Source organism: Thermobia domestica, chromosome 1 (genome assembly GCF_964235325.1).
Source record: "Thermobia domestica chromosome 1, izTheDome1.hap1.1, whole genome shotgun sequence".
In the NCBI taxonomy this organism is placed as follows: domain Eukaryota; kingdom Metazoa; phylum Arthropoda; class Insecta; order Zygentoma; family Lepismatidae; genus Thermobia; species Thermobia domestica.
In genome coordinates this window covers 133,674,907-133,699,455 of record NC_137454.1, presented here as the reverse complement: position 1 = coordinate 133,699,455, position 24,549 = coordinate 133,674,907, and the positions used below count along the sequence as shown (strand labels likewise).

The following is a 24,549-nucleotide window of genomic DNA, read 5'->3' as shown; positions in this document are numbered from 1 at the left end:
TAGGCTTGGTACTCTAAGGGTTAATACAGTTTTTTTTAAATACCTATTCATGATATTTAATTAATGATACTGGTATATTTGTATTAAGGTTCAATAGGTTATTATCGTTTTAACCCTAGATTCGGGGCAATAATGCTCCACCGCTTCTATTAAATTTCCAGTCAATCTAGTTTCTATGTTTGATAAGCCACGGGTCAAGCTTTTAGAGTAAATTCTATTGCGGTAGTAGTTGATTCAATGCATGAATATTTCATTGAAAATGAAACTCGTAAATTGTTAATTCGTAATTTACGAATTTCTTAAAACGTATAGACACGATAGCAAGTTGCAAGCATTCATACATATGAGAACTATATTTTTGCAATATAGCTTTCATTCAATAAACAGATAGGTACCTTCACCATAAATAAACTTTTACCTCAGATGGTAGGTAAGGTGCAGACAAAATACGACTTAGAAACGTAAACTTTTCCGAATATTCTATGTAGAAATAGTATTTGTTGTCCAGGAGAATCTACGAAACATTCGGAAGATGAACTCTATGATTTTTCTGTAAAAATCCAACAAACTATTGTCAGATACCCAGTCGCTATGCCGATGTTAAATTAGAATCAAACTATATGAGGAATTCGGTAAAATTAAAGATGCTTGAATGTTATTTCTCTGAGATGTCCTTCAGCACATTTTCCGATATTTTCTTGTAATTTTACTCGAAATTATCAGTATAGTTCTCTTAAATAGGAACATACAAGTGAATGAGATAAACAACAGCATAGGAAATTAAACTGAACGCTTGATAAGAGCTATACCTAGGTAAACTCATTGCTCAGTTAGTTCTGTCTATTTATATGAAACTCAGTTTCGTAGAATGACTAACAGAAAATTACAACGTGTGTTTTATTTTTAATGTAGATATTTCTTTGTTTTTATTCGGGAAAGAAAGGAAGAAAATACTTTTCCCCTTCGCTTTTCCATTGGTGTCTGCATGGGAAGGCTACCCGATTATCCGAGTTCGTCGTGTCCGTTGCAGGCGTCTTTGAAAGATGAGTTGCTTTGGTGCTGGGTTAGGGAAGCATACAGCAGAAATAACTAGCAAGAAGATGGCACGTTATCAAGAGTTAGGCTAGTAAAGTATGTCGTTGATTTAAAACTAACAAACGCAATTACCCCACGCTAATCGTGATAGCAATTAAAGTTGAAAACTATATTGTAGGTATCACAAGCTAAAATAAATACTGCATGCTAATATGCAATATTTCTGTGTAATTAACTTGTGCCATCTCTCTCTTTATCTTTCTCTCTGTGGATTCGCTTGAGCACTTAAAGTTCGGGTACTAAGCACTAGTTGTGCAAGCCAGTAAATATTATTGGACTGTTAAAATGACTACAGTGTATCGATGAAACTATATAATACGATATATTTATGGTGTTTAATGACCTGTCATTGCGTGGTTGTACTTGTCACAGCGACAGTAACATTAACGTGCTATTATGTGTAGTAGATGGCAGTAAAATGAGTTTTGGTTTTGTTCTGTTGCGGGATATAATGAGGTATCATCAGTGTGTACAGTATATTAGAACAGAGAGGTAGATAATTGAGTTTCTAGGTAACATTTAGCATCTGGAGGAATGTGCGCTCTTGTAGTTTTTGAAACAGTCTTAGCTGAAATCAAGACAACTCACATGTGGTTTTCATGACTTATCAATCATAATAGAAAGGAGATATCGATAGAGCAAGTGTATCTGTACAGTTGTGAAAACTACAAATTGTTATTAATCCAAAGTCCCAAACCAAATAGTTTTCTCACGATCTTTTTATTAAAAGAGGACCAAACACTCACACAATACTTCAAAATATGAAATTATTAATAATCTCACAATTTTCTATAAAATCACTAAAATTTCAATAAATGATCATTAAAATACTTATTAGACTCCATTAAGCTAATATAAAGCTGAACAAATTTTAACATCTCTTTGTATCCTTACACTTTTTAAATTTTATTTTGCGTGCGTAGTTCTATATTTTCACTCTCAACAGACATTATCTTTGATTTTTTTTTGTTGTTGTTGTTGTTTGTTCATATTTTTGGTGTATTCTCTATTGAGAATGTTCTGTCATCAGTTCATATGAACTCTGCGACATTGTTTAATTTACACCGTCAGAATTTTAAACAAACATTATATCGCTCTGAGAAAAGTGTTTCTAGTCTGGGTGGTGGTGAATCTTGTTTCCCCTAAATTTGTCTATCATTTTCTTTTTCTTTGTTTTTTTATATTTTTTATTTAATACATAACAATCTCCTTTAAATGTCAAGAGAATACTATTATCACGCAGCGGGTTAGAATTTAAAAGTTCCTTTGCGTTATATGTCTGAACTTTTCTTTTAAAAAAAAGAAAGAAACGAAAAGAAAAAGAAAAGAAAAAAGAGGAGAAATTTAATTCATTCTAATTTATCGTACTTTTGGGCTACTTGCATGTAATCACTAAAATGCAATAGAAAATTCTCTCTCTCTCTCTCTCTCTCTCTCATATATGTGTGTGTATGCATGCATGAGAGAGAGAGAGAGAGCTTATTACAAAGCCTCTATTTTGACAGTTACGTTAAGAATAAATTGTATATGGATTTGAGTACAAGTTTCTTCAAATATCGTTGCGTAGTGTTGGTGACAAGCTACTTGAGGTGCATTTTGTGGAGGCATGCTTGGTTCAGTTGTATTGAGGATAATCTAGTAACGCTGATAGTCCTTTCTTGTTAGAAAAAAAAAAAAAAAAAGGAATCCGGAACATGGTAAGAGTTTGTGGAAGATCGATGTTTAACCTCCAACCAAAGTGTTTGTGTAAGGAGGAAAGGAGTGGGTGAGAAAGGTAGAGAAACGTTTGAACACCCGCAGACTTCATCGATCGACTACGAGCCATTGTTTTTGGTTGTCTTCGATCAGTGGACCAGTTATAAACGATTAATAAGGCTCTGTCTACCCGCAATAATTCTATTACAGCGTTGGTGTTGTTCGGACTAATTGGTGGAATATAAATAGATTGGCCTGGGAATCCGGTGATCCATCCATGTAATAGGACGGTTAGTTCTCTCGCCTGTTCTGTGAAAATACTCCTAACCGCGAGTGGGGAAAAGCTGACTTCGTTCCCTCTCACATCTTGCGTCTAGAACTTATCCATCTGTCTGGTGTTTAGTTACATTCCTTTACAAAGCAATATCCGTTAAGGTAACGAGTTAATGTAATCTGTAAGTTAAGTAGTATTTCTTAAGCCAATAAGTCTTTTACACGTATGTAAGAGAAAAAGAGTGTTAAAAAGAGTTGAGTCGTGAGTATCTTCGTTTATCGTACGAAATCTATTATTGTACTTAATTAGTTGCAACTTCATTTTCATTTACTTATTTTTATTTTATTTTAATAGTAGTGGAGTCGCTACCAAAAATGCATACTTCCATACTACGTTCGCTCTTCTTGAGTCTCTGCCGGAAACAATCATCCGCAAGTTACTGAAAGCTAAATTCGATGTTTCATTTTTATTGCTAACCTCAGTACTGGAGAAAGAGAAGGGAGGTATGAACTTTGCCTGTTGATTGTACTGAAGTTTTATTTTTTTTAATTGTTGTGTAAGTTGGAAAACTAAAGTAATAAATATGTTGGATCATAATCGCGTGTAAACTTCAATTCTACGATATAACGTTCAACAGAAAATAAAGAATGTCTCAAGATCATTCAGATGCCAACCGAAAGCTCTCATTGAGCTGAACAAAATGATGGAGGTATACATAAACCATTGGTGCTCCCCCCCCAATTGTCTATCCGTAGGTGTTCTTCCATTAAAAAAAATCTTTTCGATTAATTTTTACACCCCCTCAAACATATTTATATAATTTTACCCCCCCCCAAATATTTCAATGATGCAGTTTTTGCGTCATAGTCCCCCTTTTGTGGGCACCCCTGCATAAACGTAATTTGAGAAAATTACTACATTTTTTGGTAAATCTGGCAAAATGAAATCTTTCCGTTTTACGTCCAACGTTTATGCTTTACAGGCTAAAGGAAATGGTGATAATAAGAAATGTATGAAATAGTGGAATGAAGAAAGTGGGAGGAAACATAAGTACCCCGAGAAAACCCACACACACACGGTGTTCGTCTATCACAAAGCCCGCTTGGCGCGTGCTGGAATCGAACCAAGGATCTCACGCACCAGAGGTGAACTCTCTACCACTGAGCCACTGCGACCCCCGTAAATCTGAAATAGATGTTGTTTGATAACCATGTCATCAATTAGGATAAAACTGAAGTATACTGTCATCAAACATTTCATTATAACACTAACAACACGACAGTACACAGTATGGATGAGATATTGCCCAAAATTAATAATATACTTTATTTTTGTTTTACATAATAGCGTTCAAAGATAAGCCAATATATCAGTCAATAGATCACATTGAGGTAAATAAAATAACATGCTTGAGGGTAACTTCTCACGGATAGTTTCCAAGAAAATTGGAAAAACTTAACTGTTAAAATGGTAAGAAGTATATTGGTCGTTTCCATTAATAATGTATAGTTTTTTCTACTGCCGGAACACATTATTTGTTTATTTATGTACTAGTGGCTGTAAGCCTCTTCTTTGCCGGGTTTTAATTCAGAACCTGGATAGAAAAGGAGGAAGAATGTCTTAAAAGGAATGTCCCACACAATCATTCCATTGCCTGGATATTTATCCTCTCCTACACTGAGACTACGTCAGTATGAATACCGAAGGGCAACACCTTTATCCTGTCCTGTTATGTAAGCTTACATCCCCAATGGGTCATGTTGATTGCATACAGTTAAGGTGTCCAGTAGCATATTAAATTGGTAAATTTTCAACCAGAAAAATCGTTCATAACTGAACAGCCGATCCCCCCGAACCTAAAATCGAAAAAAGGCTTCGTATGTGAGCAGATCTGGTGAAGATCTGTTTACAATATTTGGTGATTCTAGGTCAGTCCTTTCTATGCGAAAAACTGATGGCACACATGCACATATTATTATTATTATTATTATTATTATTATTATTATTATTATTATTATTATTATTATTATTATTATTATTATTATTATTATACCCGTCGTTGCTAGGTCATCTTAATTCAGAACTTGAATAAAAAGAATAAGTTCAAAACATAGATGAATGAGAGGAAGTAGGATTTTTCCACAATCATTCCATTAGCCTTCCATTAGCCGGTGGTTTTCCTCTGCTGTTAGAGCTTAGCTCACGAATCTCTGCCACGATCCTAATTCTTCGTTGACGTCAGTCGCGGCAGGGATTCGTGAATTAAGCTCACCCGTAACCCCCCAAAATAAAGTTGATTGCGTACAGAAAACAGTCAAAAAATGTAGATCCTGTTTCATCCCCCGGAAAATCCCTCTGCCCCCGAAGCCGAAATTAAACAAAAGGGCTTCCTAAGTGATTAGATCTAGTGAAGATCTATCTGTATACAAAATTTGGTTGGCTTTAGATCACTTCTTTCTATGCGAAAAGCAGATGACAAACACATGATTTTTTATTATTAATAATAAATAGGTAGCAGATTGTATCCTTTGTCCGTCTTCTAACGGTGACCTACATACGTATTCCGAACAGCGATAAATGCATGATCTTAACAATGGCACACACAATACTTGGACAGCGCTTCATAAAGATAATTGAAAAGTTATTCCTAAAAGAATAGAATCTTTTAGGGTGATTTTATACTATAAATCAATAATTCTCTCTCTTAAAACTATTTTTGAAGATATTTCAGAACTATTAGAATATAAATATCCGTTGGTGGATTCTTCTGGAATACAGTTACGTACTATCTGAAAGAACTCAACAAAAAAATCTTTCTCGTTTTAAATTTTGTTGGCTATAAAAGGATTATTTGTTTATACGATACACGTACAATTATTTGTTTATATTTGTACAATATGGGTATTTAGTGAATAAAATGGAGGAATTAATATTTACGTGTTGTAACCTTCTACACCCTTTTCCATGGACTTCAATTGGCTACCAGTTATACTGTATGTAGTTGAAATGTCTTGGAAGTCACGATGCCTCATTGGTGAAGCTTTCTTCTTTGGGGTAAGGGTTTTAAAATCTGTTCAAGCCATGTGTAACTTGTCATTATGAACTATTTTATCCATGGGTTTTCTTAAAATTATTCCCACTTTCTCACCTTTGTCTCTTTCCTTCAATTTACATCATATAATAGCGGAAATTTAAACTGAAGATTTTCTTTTGTTCTGTACTTTAAACGACGCTTTTACTCGCACTACTATTCTGAATAGTTGCAAAGTACCGTTTTGCCTGTTGGTTCTCTACCAGAAAGTACTCACTGGAAATGATTTGACGTAATTTAATATAGTAAGGAGGCTTCCTTTCATATGTCACAGACCACATATTAAATCTCAATAACTATACTGTAAAGAATTTTTAAGGACCGAAACTATTTTTTGGTATAATCCTTTTTCTTTTTTATATTCCTTTTTTTTCTTTCTTTTTTTAACAAGAAAATTTCATATTTTCCTTCCAACTTGTATTATTAGAAAGTATGTTACACTGTCTTTTATTCCTGAAAATTTAATGACGCAGATTTCTATCTAGATGAGAACAGTTATTTTCACATTACTAATGTTCACTATAAAATAACAATAATAATATGTATGATGTTATTTAGTATTGAATTAGTCATAAGAGGTATTGTAAGGTTTCAGTGACCATAGTAAGAAAAGTTCGCAGCTGTTTCTGTCAGCATTTAGACTGGATGATTTTTCCTCATTTTTCCTTTCCTGGGGGTTTGAGTTTTTTTCCTTCTTTTGGAAGGTTGAAAGAGTCAAGGCCTGTCGCTTTCCAAGTGGGTGACTGAGCAAATCGGTGACTGCGTCGTTAGTAGATGATTCGAACCCAGCCCGGTCGATTCGCGCTTGTTTGTTGCCAAACTTCACATTTTCTTGCTATAGATCAAAGTGAGTAAAGATCACAAGAGTGAAGAGGAAGACTTACTGAGATGGAAGTTTTATGCATATATATATATATATATATATATATATATATATATATATATATATATATATATATATATATATATAATATGGGGTTAGCACAAGCGCGCATTCTAAACTGTGCTTCTAGTAGTATTACGTTGTTTTCTTTTTAACGTATATCCCCCGTGAAATCAGGAAGCTTGTTATATCAAAAATGAAGAAAGGGGAAAAGTATCTTTCGTTTCTCCTTTTAGCACGTGTGTTAGTGATGTTCGCGGTAGTAGTAATACCAGCAATAAAATTGGCAACATTGCCTCTTGGAATAAGGGAGAGAGGAAAATATTTTCATCCTCTCCTTCCCTCTCTCACACATACGTTGGAGAAGTTGCGGTGAAACCGTTTCCAAATTGTGACTCGAAAATTATTCCAGATTCAGTTTTATATGCGAACACACGAATATGAGAGTTCTACCTCGTCTTTAACGTCACACCTTCCAGAACATTTCAGTTGCCGGACTGTCGGTGTCTCTTTTTGGCAGTGAAATCATTTAGAAAAATATTACGAAAATATTCCTTCTTTTTATTTCGGTTTAGGAGTGGGCAAATTACCGATTGTTGGAAGTTCATCCTTTTTTCTTTTCCTTTCTTAAATCCTCGATTGCAATAAAGGATTTTTTTTTGTTTGTTTTTCTTTCCTATGGGAGGAAGACGTGGCCGTTTGCATGCTGATGTCGCATATGTATACATATTAAAGAGAGTCAGTCAGTTCGTTCTTGAACGACATTCTGATACTTCCTTTAGTCCGGAAATTCACCTCCCTTCTCTTTCTCTGATGCAACGACTTAACTTCGGGAAGTTACTATTGCAAAGATAATGTTTCCACAAGTGGAGCGCTTTCGTGACCTGTTTAAAAACTTCTTCGGTGAGAAATCAAATTATACCGTTTGCAGTGATTTGTTAGACCCTCTCCCCTTAAACTTTTGGTATTATTGCAGAATGGCATTAGAGAGAGAGTTCCTATCATATTCTCGCCTGGTATACGAATTATTCGTAAGAACAAGTATTTTGGACGATTCTTTACGAAAAGAAAGAGAGAAAAAACTTATTCAAATTTCTTTTGGTGGTAGCACTTGAAGAAACTGTTCTGAATATTAAAAAGTAGGCCAAATACATATTTCCAATGGTGTAGATTTGTGTTTAATTGATGTGATAATCGTTTTATCGTTTTCGAGGATCAAAAAGATAGTTCGTATAGTATTAAAGCATACAAAATTGTTCAGAAATGAAAGTGTGAAATTATGAATTCAAATCAAGTGAACATGCATGTTGAACCATTATCGTCGTACACTTTAGTGAAGAATGAATTGTGAACATTTCATAGGTCTTAAGATTATTTGGTCACCTTCTAAAGTGAGTAAGAAATGTAACCAGGGAAGTAATAGAGAGAGAAGAGTCTATATTGGAATTAACTCAGTAGTTGTTTTATATACTGTGAGAATTTAAATAATGTGAGATCTTAGTTTTGCTCTTTTCTTTCTGTACTGCAATATCTCATGTGCTTTTTCTTTTTCTTTTTTTTCAGAACATTATCACATATTTGTTGGTGACCTAAGCCCGGAAATAGAAACCCAGACACTTAGGGAAGCTTTTGCGCCTTTCGGAGAAATTTCGTAAGTACTACAAGTTTTTCTATTGTTCAATATTTACCCTTTCCCCAGTTCGTGCTTAGGTTTGGTGCTATCCACATTGTTCATACACAGTGGATAATTTAATAATACACATGTTTTGGAGGGAAGAATTAATGGATTGTTGTTAGATCTTAATGCATTTGAACTTTGTTATATCGACACCAAAAGTAAATTAAAAATAATAGTGTCATCGTCAAACTTATAAACATAATATTAGTATCAGGCATTGTGTTTAAGTGTTTTACCACTCGATCAAGCGTATATTACAGATACGAGTTTGAGATAAGTTATATAGGAGTTTGATGCATATGTGAATGTTGTTCTAAGCATGGTATAAAATACACTTGCCTTATGAGGAAATAGTTAGTTACTCGCACTAAATATTTGATGCAATAGACGAAGTGTAGCAGAAGATGATGATGATGTAACCGAGTTTAACTATTCTTCTGAAGAAATTTGTTAAGATCGTTTTCTCAGTCTTCTTTTGTACCATTCATGACTTTAAGAAATTTGTATTATTTTCCAAACCTTTATATTTTTCTTGAAGTTTTCCTTTTCTTTTTATCAGGTAAATAGAGAATGTAATTTAGCCAGTCTGCTTTTTTTTAGTTTTCTAAACTACGTTTTTAAAAAAAGTCATGTAATAAATTACACCTATTAGGATTAGTAAAACACTGTAAAAAAAATAATGAAGTTTGAAGAAAGAAATTGACTATGCTTTATTCATGTAAAAGTCTTGTAATATAAACTAGAAGTCGGTTGATAATTTATAACTTACCATCAGTATTATTACAATCAGAAACAGTAATAATAATTATAGTAAGCGAAAATTCTAGATTTGAGCTCTTGTTCAAAATTCTAGTTAGCCCAGTATGCATGTATTCGATATTAAATATGTTAAAACCCACATCCTGTCGCTGTAGTTATTTTAATAATCAAAATGACAAAGAATAGTGAGGCAGAATTCGAGATTTTTGCTTGATTCTTGCCAGAGTATCTACACTCATAAAAGCACGCATAGCAGTAAATCTTCGTCTTTTGAGATATTTTTCTTGGTATGTGCCTAATTTATGATACGAATCACAGAAGCCGTAAAATGATGTATTAACAGATATTAGAGTTATTTCTTGACGTGATTGGCGTCAAAACTAAGTTGCCAATAACATATTAATTAATTGCAGGAAATACGTTTTTGTGGTATTATAGTATTTGAGAAATTTTTAGGTTCCTACAATGTCCGTTTATGGTACGCAGACTTAGTTACCCTCGATGTTTCCTGTGCCGGTTATACCTGTAGAAATGAAAATTGACTTTTATAGCTATTTTTTTTTTCAATAAGATGTGACATTTACATTTAAACAAAAATACTAAGTAAATAAATGCACTGCCTTGTGACAATTAAACTGAGAATCGAAATTAATGAAAGGTCCAAATGTACCACGAGTTTGAGTTTGATTAGCTTAATGAGCTATTGAGGATCAATGGTAATTCCATATTTGCGGTGTGAAGAGTTCCTGATTCGGTCGTTGCTCATGTGGGTAGCATTATGATTTTGGGGGGGGGGGGGCTTCCCCATTTTCACTCACCATAGGGAAGTTTTTCACTGTTTCGCATGTATAAATTATCTAATATCAAGATGAGTACCATCGTAAGTACTCGAATTTTCTCATAATTTCTGCTACAAATTGAAGGAGGAATTGAGCTTTTTCTTCTTTTAATTAGCTACAAATTTGTTTGCATTAAAATGAAATCATAGAATGTGTAAATGCTCATTACTTTAAAATCAATGATTACATGGTGCTCAAGAAACCTGGCGTGTCTGCTTTTTGTTTAATTTGTATTTCTTGCGAAGTTCAACTGGGATGAGATGGGAGGGAATATTTTACTTAATAAAAACATTGATTACAATTGTGGGGTAGTTGTAACGTATATGAGTTACTGTGTATGGGAGCGTGAGCAGCATGTACATGTTGCTTCCGTATTTAATTAACAGGGGCGTAATTCTGCAAGGGCAATTAACACACCCCGCTTCCCCCGGGAACTCGACAGGTGGAGTTAGGAGTGGCGGTGTTGCTTGCCAACTCGCCTTCTCTCTTTCTCTCCCCTGTAATTAGGCAACCCGCAAGCCAGCTGGTTGCTGTAGAGACAGCGCCTGAATGAATGCAGTAGCTTTCACTGTCTCGCTCCCACCCTCAAACTGTCACTGCAAGTTTTCTCTCTCGTTCATCCCTCCCCTTTAATTTTTTAAGGGCGCCACTGCATGTACTCTTCTCTAACAGCGCTCACATTCTCATCTCACACACATGCACGATCATTCCTGTTCACATTTCTACCAAACACCCTACTTGTCACGTTCTCCTCCTTATTCTCCATTCTTCATGTAGTTCATTCTCGAAGGAAGGGAAACTCCAAATGTACTGGTACTTCATTACAACTGTGTGCTAAAGATGTCCAACTGGTGGCTTTCCAACAGTGTGGGTGTTACGTATGTATGTATACATGGTTGAAAGCGAGAAAATGTGAAAACGCGTGTTAATTAATTCAATTAGTTGTTGTAGTTAAATGTGATATCTGCATTTGATATTCAGATTTGTTTTACGCTATCTTAAATATTTTTCGATGTAAATTGACTTTCTGAAGTGTCACTTTAATATTTGCTACCATCTGTGAATTTATAAAACATATTGAGGTCAGTATTGAGGTATAGTTTCATCGTGCATCGCATATAAGGCGTATATTACCTGATTTTTCTATTGAAATCGACATAAGATGAATTGGTTGATGATTTTAAAGAAAAAAGACAATAGCAATGATCTCCGAAGGACTGTCTTTTAAAAAGTGAAAGTAACAAAAAAAAAAAAAAAGTAAGATTAGTTTCCAATTTTTAGTTATTTAGAAAATTGTAGTATAAAACAAAATTGTTAGTGTCTCTGAGGTTTATTTATCGTCACATATTTACATTCCTTTTCAGTACCAAAGCTTTAGAAAATAATCTCTCGAGATGTATTTGTGTATATTATCTATCCGCCAATATTCTTCAATTGCGTTGAGAGGTTTCCATATATGGAATGTTGTTAGGGTGCATTATGAGAAGCCTCATTTGCTGTTCTCATATGTTGTTTTTAACACGTAAGAAATAAACTATTTTGAATTGTTTCACATTGCTTTGCTTATCATTAATAAATTAATAATCTGTCGGTGAGTTCAGTTGGAAGTGGTTCCATTTGGACAGATGAGACACCATGGCTATTTGTGTGAAAGGTGAAGGATTGCATACTAGAATGCTATTACCATCTCATTAACAATTGCAGAAGCAAATCGACAGTTATCACAGGTACATAGCAATTGAAACTAGTGCTTGAGGGTATGCGTAGTTCAATGTGAGATGCTTTTGAGTAGGCAATTACTGGAACGTGACATTGCGGTTGAAGATGTATGCTGGCGATTATCGGGGAGGCAAAACGGCTAGTGAGTTGTCTGCGTGAGGGATAGATGGGAGGGTTTGAGAGGGAGAGGAGAGGCTGTTTGACTCTGTGTGAGAGAGTGAGTTTCCGTCTCCCGAGTTCTCTAGTAATCCAGCTTCCAGGCTCTAGTGTCAACATTTGTCGAGCTAATCCAAGTGCAGATACTGACAACCGCGACAGGATTAACACTGAGCAAGTTTTCATCACCTTCACACTGGCGACTTTTTTCTAAAAAACCTGAATGTTGTTTGTTTGGTACATGTTTTTGCTTTCCTTTGTGTAATATGAAAATCAGTGAAGAAATTTCTTTCTTATGCTTCCATGTATTAAAAATTAAATTCCTCGGAAGATAAGATCGTCGATACTCCTTCGAAATTCTTCAGTTTAATGTCCCACGATTATGCCCTTTAGGCTAAGGGGGACGGAATACTCCTTCAATTGCGTCTTTATTTCATATGAGATTCTTGTTACTTAGTAGTAGCACCTTTTTCAGTTGTATTGAATATGTTTATAGTCTATATAAACTATGTACTGTTCCCTTGTTTCTAATAAAATTTTAACCCTTTTTTTTCTACATAGGGATAAGCTTACAAATAGTCTTGCGCCACTGTTAGACGAAAACAAAGTAAATACAATCTTGCCCTTCTAGCTGGTCTAGTGACTAGCATCGCGGTTTTGTTTATGGTGTCCCGGGTTCGATTCTCAAAATGTCTCGAAAGACTGGAACTAATTACGATAGTTTGAATTCCACTTTAAACTGTAGATCCATGTCTCATATAGCCTTGGTGCAGAAAATGACTAAACTCTAATACTGTAATTAAAATCTACTTCTTAATAGTTTACTTTCACATACATAATAAATAAATTGAGTAAGTAAATGATATACTTCTTTTTGTGAGTGCTTTTGAAAATGACACATTGAGGATTTGGTCACAAGCGTGTCGTTTTGTTCGGCTCAATGAGATCTGACAATTTACAGACTCCATCGTTGAACAATGCCATAGTTAAATAAAAATTAAACTGTAGAAGTTAATTATTTTGGATTATATCTTATTACTATGATGTGTACTGTCATAGTGAAAAGTAGTAAAGGTATATTTCAGTATCAGTTTAATCTTAATAGTTAGCTTTGTTATTGTACAATTTCTATATTTACGAAAAAAAAATCTGGATTTTCTGGAAAACTACCCATGGGGAATTCATTCATCCACATGATTTTATTGAGCTGAGTGGCATCTATTGATTGATGTATGTTTTCATGGCTGGACTTTTTTTTCTTATTAAACACTAATAGTTTTAGAATATATATGCATTATATTGGTATTAATATTACTTGTATAGTTTTCAAAGAAATACCGACATTACTTTTATAGTTTACTTTAGTTTAAAAATTCAAGTTTATAAGTTAATGATTATTGCATCTTCTCTCGTTTTTCCAAGTATTTATAGCTTATGCTATCCAAAGGTTCGTCTCCGCAGATACAAAGAATCACCAGTGAGTCTTACCCTCTGCGAAATTAATACAATCAAGACTATTGTTAATCTTCTTTAGATCCATTTTTGAATTATCTGTTCAAACGCAGACTTTTTCCCCGAAAGCTTTACGCATCTATGCATCACGTTTCTCGTATAAAGGACCTATTTTGTCCATCGTACGTCAGGTATCCAAACATGTTTCGTCAGATTTTTACTCTACAAAGAGAAAGGTAATAGCATACGTAGATGCAAAATCAGAAATGGTTCCCATTAGCACGCAGCCAATCGGGTAGACTACTATATAACCCACAGCGGAATTTGAACCATAGTAGTTGATGCGTGTTCGTGGATGACCTCGTCTTGGGTTCAGAACCGTTGTAGCCGCAGAGAGTTGTTCAAACAAATGAAAAATATTGTAATCCGATGGTGGAATGTCTGATGAATATGAAGGATATTTTAACGTTTTCCAGCCAAGACGGATAATGGTGTCACGAGTAAAGTAGCAACATGTAACTTTGCGTTATCCTGAAACAGAACTATATTTATGCGATTCACAATCTTTTCCCGCGTGTTTGTCAGTTTTTCATGCACACTTTCTAATTGCTCCGAGTACATACTTGCATTGAACATTTGATAAGCAGCTCCAGTTCGCGATACACAATACCCCAAGCAGTCTTCCAAGCACAGGCTAAGGTGGTGGTAGTTGTTTAACAAAGGTTCGTGTGGGATTTTACTTGTGTTGCTTTCTAAGCCGTATTTGTTAAATCACCATTATACTATCCGTTCATTTACAACATCCTGCAGAATGCCCTTTTCTACTAGCTTTTACTTCCAATTTGTTCTCGTAAAGCATAAACTCTGTTTGGTATTCCCATATTTGACCAGTTCTCACTGACGTCAGCGTTTAACTGGACTGCAACCAACAGGCTGCAAGTGGAAATACTCATTAACACGTTCCTTACTTTCTTTTTCACCTGGAAACGAAAGGTATAAGGAGATTTACACTGCCACTGCATGAAATCCGACGTAATTTTTGGGTACTTAACATACACAGGGTGTTAATGAACTAATCGACAAACTTTAAGAGGTAATTCCTCACATCAAATAAGAAAAAAAGTTCGTATGAGTCTGTGGGGAAAAAGTATATTGGACAATTTTTCTTATTTTCGTGCGAGGAATCACCACAAATTTTGTCTGATAGCTGTTTAACACACTGGTTAGGTGATTCAGACATGTGGAGATCTGCATTTTATTCTCCAATATCTTATTTAATTATAGTATCCCTGTTCTCCAATCATTTTCCTCAGGACAGCTTTAAAAAGTACTTCAATATCCGTAAGTCAAAAACGTTTACCTCTTTGAGAATGATTCATATTGATGCATATTTTGTGACTAAACTTAGTGTTTCTTTCATGCACAAAAAAAAATCAACTGTATATGAAGTAAAGATGCCGTGTAGGCTAAATGAAATTGATTAATAATGAAAATGAATGAACGAATTGGTGGTATAAAAATGTGGGACGTAAACGGAAGAATCCTGAGAAAACCCATGGACTACGGACTCCCCTCACCAGGGGTGTTCTCAACCACTAAGCCACCATGGCCCCGGAATGTCGTGGAATAGTTTAGGGATAGTACATGTAAGATTCAAATACCAAATATATACTAGTATATCACTTATATGGGAAATAATCATGGATTCTCTAGTTTTTTATTGTTGAGATGTCTATATGAGAAAAGGCTTTGAGTAAATTAAGAGGAAAAAGGGAAGATAACATAAAATACATCTGATGGTGATTAGTAACAATAATCCTTACGGTTATTTGGAACAGCGACCTGGTAACTGACTTATTTCTGTGGTAATAAATTGTTAAGTCTCCTAAGGTATAGAGTTAATTAATATATTATAATAAAAGAGAGTATCAAGAATATGGAAAGGTCATTACGTGCTGTTATTTAATGATATGATACGTGCAATGGAAGGAAGGGGAGAGTGAAATAACTTTCTTTATAAGAGAGAGAGAGAGAGCACAGAGCAACAACAAAGGCTAGCACTAGTTAGATGTGGCAGATTTTATGCAATAAAGACGGCTTTTTAAGTTTTATACCATTAAATATCCGGTACATTTGAGAGCAAATGGCCCTTGATCATCAAGTTACAGGGATTGAATGTTGTTATACATTAGACGACGATGTTAACATCTAACCTGCTTGATTCTCTCTAAGGGAAAAATAAATCTTTTATATTATTACCTAACGAACTGTCGGTTGCTTCTTGAACGTGGGTTCAAAGTAACGACGTTAACAGTTTCTTTCCTTTCCTTTCCTTTCTTCTCTTCCAAAAAAAAAAAAAAAAAAAAATCGTGAATATTAAATTTTCAGAATTATTATCATAGTTATACCACTTAGTTCTTTGTAGTTCACCCGAATTAATATGAAAAATGTAAACCTGCTTTTGACGACATAGTGAGTTCTTACTCATATGGCAGTTTCAGCTCATAAATTACTGATACTTTAGCCTCTTCAAGAATTTGATCATAATGTCGTATGTTCAAAGAAAACCTTGTTTTTATGGTATCTTTAAGCTAAGTATAAAGGCTCGACTATCCCCAATAGATGGCTACACGTTTTCCCTATCTTTCCAATGTATTTTGTATGGAGCGACAATATTCAAGAGATCCATATTCAAACTGCCCCAAAACAAATAGAATCATCAAAAAAATATGGGAATAATCCGTGCAGTTTTTAACTGTGTAGTTTCGTTCATTGTTGAGAGCACTTCATTTTACTTTACAGAAACTCATTTGTAATACTGAAACACACTCAACAAAGGAAAGAAACAAAATACCAAGAAGATTGCATGGATTATTCCCTAATTAAATGTTCAGTTTGTTTTGGGGCAAAGTCTTAATATTGCTCTCTTGAATTTGATTTAATTATTTTGAATATTGACGTTCCATACGAAATATATTGGAAACTTGGTTGACCACGTGCTGCCATTCATTTGTGATTAGCACTCCTTCAAACTCACGTTAAATAAATTGCTAACGAAGTGGAAAAAATGGATTTGTAGTGTTTTTGCGTTTATTTCAAAGTAATAAGAAAGTTATTTCGAAACATTTTGATTTTAAATTGTAATGCTCATCAATTTCTACAAAAACAAACAACATTCTTCTCCTAAATTGAAATATATATTACACATCTCTTGAGATTTTTTACTTGTGCAAATTTCAATTATCAACTTCCGTCAATGTTATGTAAAAAATATTAAAACAACTGGCAGTAAGCACCTGTCGTTGACGGATTTTTTTAAGTCAGACCCTGAGTGAAAGAAATAAGCAATCGTTGTTGCCAGGTCTTAATTCGAAACCTGGATAATAATAATAATAATAATAATAATAATAATAAAGTCCATTGCCCGGGCACATCCTTTGCTGTTATGTAAGCCTGCTCATCGAACAAGTAATGAGGGTTGCATAGATGCACTGTAGGTGTTCTTAGAAGCTGAGAAACTTGTATACACTTTCGCATACATTCAACGTCCGTAATTCCCCGAGCCGAAAATAATAATAATAATAATTCATTCACTTCAACAAGCAAGAAAATTAAAGGCCTTTGTGGTGTGATGTTGGAAATAGATGTGCGTGTTATGAACAGACTGAAGAATAGAGCACGTCTTAAAAGAAGCAAACTTAAATGGATGCATTTTATCCGTGATAGAGAAGGGAATACACAACCTGATTGGTTACTTAATTTACTGTTGAGTGAGAATAGATTAACTACTGTTAGTAGAAAAGTTTATAGTTGAATGGAAAACCGGGCATGAGAGATCAAGAACTCAGTATTAGGATGATATCAGGAAAGGATGACTGTCCACACGTCAAATAGACAACATATATTTTCTTCTTCCTTGTCATCCTTCAACCATTGATTGCAGATGTGTATATATTATTGTTCCTGTATACTGTCAGCATATCGATTTAAATACGAAATGTGCGTTTATTTTCAGACAAATATTTAACTGAAAATAGTACTGTTAAAATTGAATTACTTCACTGCTGTAATTCTAGGCATCTCTAATTAAATTTTACGTAAATAGCGTAGCTTCTGATTTTAATATTTTAATCTCTGCAAACTAAAGAAAGATGGCAAAAGCAAGTAGAAAAAACGGAATATCTTATATACGGTCGGCTAAGCATTGACCTGGCCATGTCCCTTTTAACTCCACATGGAACCACGTAGTTTTTGCCTTGCCGCGAAGGCGCCACAAGCGTGACACATTCACATTATCTACTCATCTAATTATTTGCGAAACAACAGCAGGTCGTTTAGAGCGCCACATAGTTACCTATATATGATCAATTGGCAGCTTTCGAAAGATAATTTATCGTATTTTGCAATTGTTACTTTATTGCAGTTTAATATCAGTGCATTAAAAAAGAAGAAAAAGAGTATTAATTTAACATATTTCATGAGAAATTTCTTATGATCATTAAGGTACAGTTGATTACATATTTGAACGGTGAAGTTCGTAGCATTGCATTCATTGAAGGTTATATATATATATATATATATATATATATATATATATATATATATATATATATATATATATATATATATATAATATAAAGTGAATCCGTAATTACTGATGCGAGTCACCACGCCGACAATAGGACGTGGTCAGTTGCCAGGGTCTCCTTTTGTGAACGTAGTTACTGACATGAGTAGCCGAAGGTTGTGGTAACTTAGGGCCCGAGCGCCTTAACACACCAGGGGCTTACTCCTGGTGGTGCAAAAATTGGTTAAATGCGGAAGTAAAAAGAAGTAGGAGAATCCCAAGAAAACGTACTGACGCGATGTTCCTACCTCAAATTTCGTAGGATCGAACCTTCTGCCCTGTGAACACACTGGTACTGATCCACTACACCCGTTTCGTTTATAATAAATAAATAGTACGTTTATTTTTTATTAAGTATTGTTACTCGAACTAAAAGCCGGAATATATATGCTATGAGGAAAACGTTTAAAGAGACGTGTCAGATTACTTTTTCTGACTAAAGGTATTCTAAACAGAAAGAATGTAATAGCTCTTTCCTTCTAGTTTAAATTTATCGATTGTAAACAAGTAGATTAGCGTGTATTAGTTCCGCCGAAAAATGAAATCAAAGTTTTGTCAAACGAAATCAGCGTCTAATGGAGATGTGGATATTACTTTGTGTGTTTGTATATAAGTGTGTAGTAGTAGTAGTCGAATATCGGAGCGTGTGCCACTTCTATCCAATCGTCGTTAAGCGTGACAATAGTGCTGCTAAATTTGAAATGTAAAGAAAGCGACAAGTACTTTGTAGCTTTGTTTCATAATCATGTTCGTTGCATTGAAAACTGTAGTTTAGTTCTAAACGGTTATAAATTTGTGGAGGTAAGTGGTTGTTCATGAACACAGATCGTCTGCATGCATGCATTAACCAAGCAGAAGTTGCTGGAACAGAACCTGATACATTATTCATTAACCGTTCAGCGATGTTTCTCTCCCCGTATATATAAATGGGGGTGTGTATAACGTAGAAACTACATTTGACATGGTATACTGTATGAAACAATATACTTGTACAGTTCGTGGCAAGTTCAATTTAGTGCTGTTATGAAAGTAACACACGAATGTGACTTGAAAAGTGTTTCATTCCTCCATCTCTGAAAGAATGTTTTGTTTTGTTTTCCTTCTCTGTATTGTCTTGCTTAACAATTTCTATCGTTCTATTTCGAAAATATACGATTATTTAATAGATGTCTGATGGTTTAATGTTCAGTTTAAAATTCGTTTTGTTAGAACTAAACATTCTTGTTTTTGTGTATTATGCTTTACATAAACGAAGAGGATGCTTCAGTATTGGAAACTAAAATTGCTTAACTAAGATAGACAATTAAAGTTACACAAGAATTGTCACAAAGTAGAAAATATTCACAGAGAAATCGAGCACTGCTAGTAAAATATGGTATCATTTGAGCATGAAATTATAAATATGTAATATAAGTTAACTGTCCAAGTGAAAATCTTGGGGCCATTCCAATCTTATCCTATTTCTGTGCGCTATAAACTTTTAAATACGAAGTAATGAAGGAATGATAATTTTTATCATGTATATCAGAGTTTTAGGTCACGATTGTACGTAATATGGGATTTAATGATCAACCATTTGGACACTTATATTAAAATACTAAATTGATCAGTTTCTAACAAAAGATTAATTGCATATTCGAACATAGGATTTCACCAATTTGGCGATATATATGGAAATAAATGACCTTGGTTTTTAAATTAATATGTTACACTGAGGAATGTATAATACCACGATCCAAGCAGATAACAAATTGTATTTGCTTCTTCTTGTCAATACAAAATCATAAAAATTAGTTGCTTTCATTTAAATAGTTATTTCTTCTTGATATTTTGTAACTCTCTCTTGAATTCGTGACTAACTAACTTGGTGTCGTTTCTGATGTTTGAAGTTTTCCAAAATTAAACTATTTTCACAGTTGAATTATTTTGTGTACAGTCTTCTTTGAATATTTTTTCTTCTAATATGTTAGCATAAGGATATGAACATATAAAACGTAGAATTCTCTCGAGCGACTGTAAAGAAGTAGTGGAAGTGCAAATAAGATGGAAGGAGAATCAGCAAAAATCAACAACAAAAGTTGAGATACTTTCATGTTTCTAATGCAATTGATAAAGTTTGCGCGTGTTTTACTTTTTTTTTTTTAAGTGCAAGAGATCTCTGTGTAATTTGTATGTGTAGTATGCTTCAAAAAGTTACAGACTACTTAATTTCAACGAAGATGTAAAAACTCCAAAGAGTTGTGTGCATTTCTTATAACTGAGGATCGAAATAGCGTAGTATTCGATTGTACATAATTTTGTCTAATCTTTTTGTGTCTCTTTGTGCTATGTCTGTACAGATCATACGTGTTGTATAAATTCCCATAATCTTATCACGTATAGCAATATCCCTGTCATTTACTGTGTGAAAAGGTCAAATATATATCTGGAGGAATTCAAGTTCCACTCATAAATCCTTGTTCTAATATAGAACTTCTGGAAAATGTTGTGGTTGAACAAGTAACGTCGTAGTTAGAATATCAGATTTTTGCTAGTCTGAGTAGTTTGGATACCATATTAAAGAGAAGTTTGTATCCCATGTACCCTTAACGCTAGAAATAGACGTTTAATACGTAAGTAACAAAGAAAAGCTAATTTATTTGACGTGATATTCTTGTATACTTGATCAAACTCACTCACCTTTTGAAACCTTTTGTACTGTCCTGTATTGTAATTATTCTCAAAATACTGTATGTATATTGTGATTTATGTGGTGATCTTTCATGGTATTCCGTGTACTCCCCAGCTGTTCCAAGTTGAAGTTCCAAGCTCACATAATTAGTAGGCCGTCTTGGTAACCTCAAGCCTAAAGCAAAACAATCAACAAATTCTTTCAGTGTTTGGCCTTTAAACAAGATAGAGTGTTTTTTATTTTATTTATTTATTTATTTTTGCATAAATGAAGTTAGACAATTCATGTAACTTCAAGAGTTAAACTATTACGCTTTATTATAAGGAAATTTCGTGTTCGAATGATGAGTTATTAAAAAGAAAAACTCCTTCCCTTGTTATTTTAATGACTCTAGGATACAAAAACTTCGTCAGATTTACTTTAGTCTTGAATAATAACATGACAGTCTTACGTATACGAAGTTTTTACTGTTTTAATGTAAAATATTGCCATTCTTGTATTCGACTCTAAACATAACACTGTATTTCTGAAGCATAAAATTGACAATTCTTGAGGCTTTTCTACTTGCAGATAATTAATGAAGTCAAGATACTTTAATACATCAAACATTTGAAAGTGAAAGTTCTTTCTTTTGTTTTTTTCTTTCTTTTTTTTTAAAATAACGCGTTGAACATAATATTTGTAAATTAAATCTCAGATACCTGGATTTTCTCTTGTTTTCCTGAGACAATTAATCTAAAAGCTTGTTGGGGAAAAAAGAAAAAGAAGTAAATGATTTAACTTCGGATACCTTTTCTTCTGTCTTTTCTCCCCTCGTTTCTGATCCGAATCTCTTTTCAATTCCCTACACAAATTAATCATCAGGACCTGGAATTGTCATTCAGTGGATTCAAACATCAAAAGCGAAGCTTCCTGTGTGTTTCAAATGCTGACAAGAAAAGAAATTGACCTCCGCAAACGTTGTCTTAGAATTGGAGGTCCTGCTGACAAAATCTGTTGTTACAAACACGACCAATTTCCTGAATTGCATTCTTTGTAAACACATAAATCTTCAACGAAATAGTATAGAGAGAAAAATGCCACAAAAGAATAATAAGTTCTTTCAGTCTCGATATGTAGCTGTGGAATTTATCCCCTCTCTTGTATCCTATCTATCGCGTCCTCTCCTCTAATACATTTCATAGAAAGAGGGAGTGGGGGGACAGGTGTAGTCATTTGTTTTTTCAGAGTGAATTTCTGTCGTTTTGTCATCGAAAACATATTGCGGGTGTCAATCGACACAATCAGTAAAGCCGCTGCAGACAGCTGTTGCAAGTATAAACATGTTACAGGTCACCCGAAAATGCAGCAGATTTTCGATACACGTACAAGCACTAACCGTATGTGTGCTGCCTAGTTACATACATGCTCATAGGACTTCACAAGCAATGGGAATGGACATATGGTAACATTTCACAATCACACATCGCTCTGCGTTCGACGATGCATGCACTGTCCGTAAATAATACATGTCCCTTGCTCTTTATGCAAGAATTCATTTTGCCAATATGGTTGGTGACGAGGCACCCCAGTTAACTTGCAATATATATATATATATATATATATATATATATATATATATATATATATATATATATATAATATTGCACATGTGTTCATTTTGAACTTTGAAAACACATTGCTTTCCTTACATTTTGTGATATATATGATGGTTGTGATGTATCATACGAGAAGTATCGAAAAGATGGTACTGTAAATCGAAGCATGAATACTTTGTAGTTGTGTTTTGAACATTGATCTTTGTGATTTTAAAATCAAAGATGATATTTATGATAATTAAAGGAAGATACTATAAACTACAAGACTAAGGCACGTAGCACTGTCAACATTATCGACCTACAAGCATAATAATGAAAAATTTAATGGTATTATGAGCGATGTTCTGGTTAAAAGCCCTTCGTATGAGGTGGTATCCAAAAGTAATCATGAGTTTCAGGTTAGCTATATAAATACTTCGGATAGCCAACTAGGTTATGAGCAACTGAAATATCCTTTTCTCAAATAACACTTTTAAAGAACATTTTATTGGCTCAGTAGAACAAAGTTGTTTTTCCACTTAATTCTTCGCAATTCACAAGTCATTAGCATATTTACCGGTTGCAAAACTAGACATACTAGGAAGTAGTTGGAAGTCATGACAGCCCTTACAATAGAGTAATCGTTAAATATACAAATGCTGAAAAGTAATGAACTATTCAAAAGACTGTTTGTTTACATGTCAAGCAGTTAGTATCTGGGTGTTATTTTAGCCTCGTGGTTTGGTTACTTGGAGAATTGACACAAAATATGTGTTGCGATGGACAGTGCATCAACACAGTCTGGAACTGCGTTAATAATAGGACTGGTAAACTTGAGTTCGAAATTTTCGAACCTAATACCAACAGTTTTCAACTCTTTAGCCGTCAATTATTCAACCGTCAATTAAAAAAAAAAAAAAAAACTCCTTTTGACAGCACATATAACGTTAATTCCGATATCGAAATAATTTCCGACTTGCAGGTCAGATTATTTACGAAAAGTTTGGTAGAGCTAGAAAAAAAAAATACTGTTCATGAGTATTCCGTTTGAAAAAAGGTTACTCTTTCATTGTATAGCTATTGCTTTCACAGTCTGTTAATTTAGGCTAATTGTATATTTTGCTCTATTCGTATATTAATGTATTTGGTTGACAACAGCACTAAAAATAGGCAACTAAAGCAACTACTACTAATATTGTTTTTACTTGGACTACACTATACGTTTGTTTAATGCTTTGTCTTTTAATTGAATCAGATTTGTTGTAAGAGACTTTGGGCTGATTGCACTACGTGTGGCTTTGTGGTGGGCAGCATTGTGTTGTGGGGTCTTGGTGTTTCCTCCTGCGCGCTTGATTCGTCTGTTTCTTTCTTCTATCATCCGTCTTTCTTTATTATCCTATAAGACTTAACGGTTATTCGATAGTGATCTTAAAGGTTTAATTTTATTTCGTATAACTCTAGGCTAGTTATTCCCTCAAACCTTGGACTTGTTTGATTTGATTTTTAGTTTAGCGTCCCTTTTAACAGCAAGGCAATATGAGACGTATACCTACAGCTTAACGTAGAATCCGAACCACATGAGCTTTCGCCGAGAATCGAACTCGGACCTTCCACGCCGAAGGCGCATACGCTAACCGCTTAGCAATGAGTGAGCTCCTTCCTTCGGCTTACTATACGCTATAGGTTCGTTCTTAATTAAAAGTTCTAATTGTTTACATTTAACTTTTTAAGTTTGTCCATCAACTAACTCGCAGTTACATAAATATCAATGCTCAAATTTAAATATTGTTACGGTCTGTTAATGTAAGTTGGCGGTAAAGCTTGTTAAATATTACATTGTCCTAAAGATAAACGGTAACAATCGTCTTTAACTTATATACTATGTCTGTTGCTTAGTTACTAAATTATTATGCTTGCCATGGAATAAATACTTGTGGATTTTATATAAGTAAATAATTTAATACGGCCCTTGTCGTAATAAACAGGAAAGCACGTTCATGTTCAACATCATCATTATCCATTTTCAAATGCAG

The 24,549-nt window shown here is 34.1% G+C and overlaps 1 protein-coding gene across 14 annotated transcripts in view; it reads left to right on the top strand.

Annotated features, from left to right (window-relative positions):
• The window catches only part of LOC145689315 (nucleolysin TIAR-like), a 1,166,854-nt gene that overhangs the window by 843,057 nt on the left and 299,248 nt on the right, over positions 1-24,549 (top strand). For all 14 annotated transcript variants that reach the window (XM_081763493.1, XM_081763481.1, XM_081763496.1 and 11 more), the window contains one exon: positions 8,602-8,689. In XM_081763493.1, the coding sequence (XP_081619619.1) occupies positions 8,602-8,689 (88 nt within the window). The remainder of the gene's footprint in view (positions 1-8,601; positions 8,690-24,549) is intronic.